Source organism: Orycteropus afer, unplaced genomic scaffold (assembly GCF_000298275.1).
Source record: "Orycteropus afer afer isolate SDZICR_OR568_19922 unplaced genomic scaffold, OryAfe1.0 scaffold00153, whole genome shotgun sequence".
In the NCBI taxonomy this organism is placed as follows: Eukaryota; Metazoa; Chordata; class Mammalia; order Tubulidentata; family Orycteropodidae; genus Orycteropus; species Orycteropus afer.
Genome location: NW_006921740.1, coordinates 6,288,590 through 6,294,567, shown reverse-complemented (window position 1 = coordinate 6,294,567; position 5,978 = coordinate 6,288,590). Strand labels below are relative to the sequence as shown.

At 38.3% G+C, this 5,978-nt stretch overlaps 1 protein-coding gene across 1 annotated transcript in view; it reads right to left on the bottom strand.

Moving 5' to 3' along the window:
• Window positions 1-246: 246 nt before the first annotated feature.
• REST (RE1 silencing transcription factor) overlaps window positions 247-5,978 on the bottom strand; it is a 17,365-nt gene continuing 11,633 nt past the window's right edge. Inside the window, exon 4 of the mRNA XM_007946224.1 lies at window positions 247-2,438. Within this exon, the coding sequence (XP_007944415.1) occupies window positions 247-2,438 (2,192 nt within the window). The remainder of the gene's footprint in view (window positions 2,439-5,978) is intronic.

The window sequence follows — 5,978 nt, the reverse complement described above, 5'->3', positions numbered from 1 at the left end:
TCAATTAAATACTAAAGCTAAGAGATTTAGGTATCTGCTGATTTAGTACACTAACTCCCCTGGATTTGCTAATTTATACAATAATCAATCGTATACAAAAAGTCATAAGGAAAAGAGTGTCACATAAAAATCAGCATTGGACACTAATTAAAGCAATCTTAGAAATAAAAGGTTGCCTACTACTATAACTGAACATAAAATGTAATAGATCTTACAAAGTGAGAACTAATCTTGTCCAAAGTTTAATTATTCCTGCCCTTTTGCTGCTTTCTCAAGGAAGTAGACATTAACCAAATGGCGATTGAGGTGTTTGCTGTAATCTTTTTCCTTTCTAAAAGAACGATCACAGAAAATGCAAACAAAATCGCCCTCAGCCACTTTGACTGCCAAGGCTTCCTTTGCATTTTTTCTACTAGTTTCCTGTGGAACCCGCCGAGCCCCATTCAATCCAGAATCATCACTCCCCTCTGACATGTTATCACTTAGGTCACTTCCATCATGACTGTGAATGCCTTCATCTTCATCAATTTCCTGAGACTCATTTTCTGCTGTGGTAACAGGAGGTGGTGCCAGAGCAGTTTTGGACACTGCTTCATGTTTTTCTATTGGTGGAGGAAGCAGTAGTGGTAATATTGGTTCAACTGCTGAGTCTTTACCAGAGAGACTCTCTGTTGTGTTCTGATCAGCGTCAGTTTCCATTTCACAAAGCATAGTGTCAGCCTGATGTTTACCATGTAAAATGTCACCTTCTGGCATTTTCAAGTTTTGTTCAGAAGATGAAATACTGGTAAATTCCTCAGTACTAGCAGCAACAGTAGGCAGACTCTCGTCAGCCTCCTCTGCTCCTATTTTCTGAAGAGGGGCTTCTCTAATTTCTTCCTCTTCAGAGAATAATTTTTGGTCTTTTGACTCCTCTTCCTTTAAGTTTTCCTTTGGCACCAGTGGTGATGGTGGTAGGAGGTCCTGTGTGCTTGTACTTTCTATTAGAATCGTGCTGTCTTTGTTAACAGGCACTAAGCCAACTTCAATAAGGACTTGCTCCTTCCGTGCCATTTCACTCTGCATGTCAGCAATTTCCTTATCATCATGATTTGGGGGAGACTTTTTGGGAATCAGCTCCATCTGAGCAGGAGGCTCCATCTGAGGAGGAGACTCCATCTGAGGGGGCGGTGGCCCCATCTGAGGAGAAGGTGGCGGATCCATCTGAGGAGGAGGTGGTGGCTCCATCTGAGGTGGTGGTGGTGGCCCCATCTGAGGAGGTGGCGGTGGCCCCATCTGAGGAGAAGGTGGCGGATCCATCTGAGGTGGAGGTGGCGGATCCATCTGAGGTGAAGGTGGCGGATCCATCTGAGGGGGCGGTGGTGGCCCCATCTGAGGTGGAGGTGGCGGCTCCACCTGAGGATGGGACCCTATAGAAGGAGTCAGTTCCACAGAAGGAGACAATTCCACAGAAGGAGGCTCCATAGAAGGAGGAGGATCCGAAGAAGGAGGCGGCTCCACAGGTGGAGGAGCATCCATAGGAGAAAGCAGCTCTCTGGGAGGAGGCTCCACCTGAGGTGGGTGCTTCTGAGCTGGTACCTTATGAGGAGGCTTCACCTGCTCAGGCCCCTTCTGGGCAGTCTTCTTCTGGCAAACCTTGCTGTTTTTTTTACTTGATTTATTATGTTTTAGAGTTTTCTTCTTTGCACTTTTTTTTGCACATGTATTTTGCTTTTTATTCTCTTCCACTTTGCTGTCACCCTTTGGCACTTCCTGACTGATTTTGGATTTGCTTTCTACCTTCTTTTTCTTTTTTGTCACAGGTTCTTCATCATTCACAGGATCATTTAAGGAATGGGCTTCAGCTTCCACCTTCCTTTTGCTTTTCTTGCCTTTACAGGATCTTTCTGAGTTATTTCCTTCACGCACATCCATCCCTTTAGTCTCCATTGCTGATTTGCGAGTTCTCGTAGTCACTGGGACCACTGAGGCATTACAAGACCTTTTCTCTTTTGAAACATTATCCTTTCTCTCTACTTTTACAGGCTTCTCATATTTCTTCCCAGCCACATCTCCCTTTATTTTTGTCTTCTCTGTTTCTGTTTTTTCATTGGTAATATTATTATCAGGCAAGTCAGCCTCCCTCTTTTTGGTTTTTTTCAGTTTCACTTTTGAAACATCCATTGTTTTATTGGGACAAGTAGGGTGCTTAGATTTGAAATGATACTGGAGATTACATTTCTTGGAAGCTGCATAGTCGCATACAGGGCAGTTGAACTGCCGCGGATTAACATGTAGCTCTACGTGTTTTTTGAAGTTACTTCTATCTGCTGTTTTATAGTCACAGTATGGGCAGTTAAGAGGTTTAGGTCCATTGTGAACCTGTCTTGCATGGCGGGTTACTTCATGTTGATTAGAGGCCACATAACTGCACTGGTCACATTTAAATGGCTTCTCACCTGGAGGTAAATAAAAGGTATTTAGAGAAGATGCAGATTAAGAGATGAATTCAAGACCTGTTATGATACACTTATAAGGAATAGGATATATGTAAAAACCACACACCATTTGTTGAAAAGATTGTGTCATGCACTTCATGTTTACCATATTTATTTGCATAACTTTTCTTTACCCCTTGATATTAATTCTAAAACAAGAGGTATAATTACCTCAGTCTACTATCATCTTCAGAAAGGTTAATCAAGAGGTTCTTAAGCACTATTAATTATAGAAAATCTAAAATTCATATACATTTTTAAAACAAATCTTAGAATTTCAAAATTTCTTATACTCTTAGCTATACTCCCAGACTCAGGTAGCAAAGTACGGAATCACTGTTTTAGCCTCAAGAAGAAAGTTTTTTTAATTTAAATTTAATCTTTTTGTCTACTGTGGTACATGCTGAAGTTTTACTCGGAAAACTTTTCAAATGCCAGAGTTGCTACTGTGAAACAAAAATATACTTAAAGCAATTATTCAATAACACTTTATTGATCCCCACCTCTATTTCCTTCTATTAAACTCGATAAGGAAATTGGGTGACAAGTGGCATACAAATAGATATGGTATGTAAAATAAGTCAACAACATCACAATCACAGATAAGATACATACAAAAAGAAAACCAATCCCACCCCCAAATTAAAGGGATAATAGTAACACATTCTACCTGAATACATACCCATCTAGATCACACTCTAGTAATATTACCAAATGGTATCCATACCCCACTGGTCCAACGGAATGCATAGTAGAAAAATGGAAATTGAAATTTATGAAAATTCATCTCTCAAACATGAAATTCATATAAAATCTTAATATGTTCAGAAAGCCAAGCTACTCACACTTAAAAGATAAACCATGTAGATATTAAGCTTTACATGATTAGAAAATGTCTGGTGATAGCTGAAAATATGAAATCACAACCTAAAAACATATTCAGGTATGTCACATTGTATATGCAGTTATTTGAACAACTCTTTCCACATTAGTTCATTAATGGATTCATAAATAAGTTACTACAACATGCTACATTTCTCTATAGTTGGTCCTATCTTGTCCTTATGAATCAATAACTTAAATGGAGATAAACAATTGCTTACGATATAAATACATAAATAGGGGAAAGATAAGTGGCGTAATGGTTAAAAACTCAACTTCTAGAGTATAAGTATCTGGGGGATCAAACGTGCTCTGCAACTTGCTTACTACTTGTGAGACGCTGGACAAGGTACTTTTATAAAACTCTCTAGGGCTCAAGTTGCTCGTGTGTATAATACTTTCTAAATGTTGTGATATATACTCTAATCCACTGAAAGCACTTAGCAAGAGGCAAACAGTAGGCACCTCCATATGTATTACCTATAATTCATTACTTTTGCAACTAACTCGTATTTTTTAGTATGAATAAATAGAAAGCTGATGATTGGAATTTATCTTTTTATGAAAATATTGGTGCTAAGAAAGGAAAGGTAATAACCCCAATGAATGAGTAGATCTGAATATCAAGTATTAACTGAGGTGCAACCTCCACCTATAAAATGGCCAGGGATGAGTGGTAGATGTAGAAATTTTATGTTTAAAATTTGGTGGCATAATTAATTTGCTGCATTAGTTTTTTTTTCTCCCAGTTTTGTTGTCAACATTAAAGCTTGCTTGTATACCCATTCCTCACTTAATGACCAGGTCGCTACTAGAAAATTGGTGTTATATGAAACAGAGGATGACCACATCAGGTCACAAGATGAAGCATGACTACATATCATTACAAAACTGCCAAACCACTGAGAATCATGGCCCCGCCTAGTTGACACATAACCTTACCATCATATCCAGAGTTACTCTCACCTCACATCTTGGTATTTATTACTGCTAGATCCTGCACATCATTAATGTGCAAAATAGTCAGAAGTTTTTTTTACCATAGTTGTAAATGTGAAATGTCAGATTAACGAAGTAGTCAGTAAATGAGGAGCAGGTGTATTAGAACATCCACTTGTCAAGATTTTCTAATGTATTAGTACCTAGCTAGATGTAAGTCTTTTTGCTCTGTATCAGTTTTTTAACTCCCTTTTCCAAATCTGCTAATGTTTACCTATGCTTTCATCACATTTCATGTAAACATGCCAGTTTTGTCTAGGCATGTTTACTTTAAGGCAAATTAAAAACAAGGAAAGATTTGCATAAGTTTTACACATTCGAATAAATAATAATCCAAAAAGAATAGCTAAGGAAATTTTAATTCAAAAACATTAAGTTGAGTGAAAGAAACTTGATGAAAGAATACTACACATTGTATAATTCATTTACACAACATTTGAAAGGCAAAACTGTTCTTTGATTAAAGTCAGACTATTGACAGAAAGATCCTGAGGGGAAAGGGGAACTTTTCCGAAGGTAACAGAAGAGTTTCTTGTCTTGATGGTAGTAGTCAAAAAGGTGAGAAAACATACAAAATCATCAAGTACCCTCTGAGAATATTTAAGATATGTGGCATTTTAATGTGTAAAAATTATACCATGAAGTAAATATTATTTTAAAAATTACTCCAAAAATCATGAAGACTCTCAAATTATAACATCTTTAAACAAGCCCAGCTATTATTATACCAATGATCATGAAGATGGCACAGGACTGGGGGCAATGTTTCATTCTGTTATACATGGAGTTGCTTTGAGTAGGCACAAACTCAGCAGGAACTAACAATATAATAAATAATCAATAAATAGTTGTTGAAAGGAAAATAAATTTATCACAGAATTTAATAAGAGTAATAAAATGGTAGCAGAACTTGGCAAGTTGCCCTTTACTTTTCTGTTAATTAGTTTTACAAACATCCATTACCCACAAAATGGGAAAATACATAAAATTAAGTCCTGTATTAGCAGAATATGGTAGTGTAGCAGGTAAGGCATCTGGCTGCCAACCACAAAGTTAACAGTTCAAACCCACCAGCTATCCCACAGTAGGAAGATAAGGGAATCTACTTCCATAAAAATTTACAGCCTTGGAAACCCAACTGGGGTCTCCATGAATCGGGTATGACTTGATGGCAGTGGGTTTTGGTTTTTATACTAGCAGAATGGGGTAACTAGTCAGTGTGGTACATAGAGGTAAATGGTAAAAGCACAAAAAACACCCTAATGGCAATTACAAACTGGATGGTGACCTTTCCACTGATAGAAGGAAAGGGAGACCTGAGGAAAATGTCAGTGTCTCTCGACTACCCAAGAGAGGACAGCATAATACCAGGTGGGAGTCCCTGGGTGATGCAAAGTGCTAACATTGCTTAGCTACTAACCAAAAGGCAGAAGGTTCAAGTCCACCTGGAGGCACCTCAGAAGAAAGGATTGGCCATCTCCTTCCCAAAAAAAGCCACCACTGAAAATCCTACAGAGCACATTGTTGTACCCTGAAGGGGGTCACCTAAGTCTGAATCAACAGGATGGCAACTGGTTTATTAGGTTGTTGTTGTTGTTGTTGTTGTTATGTGCCGTCGAG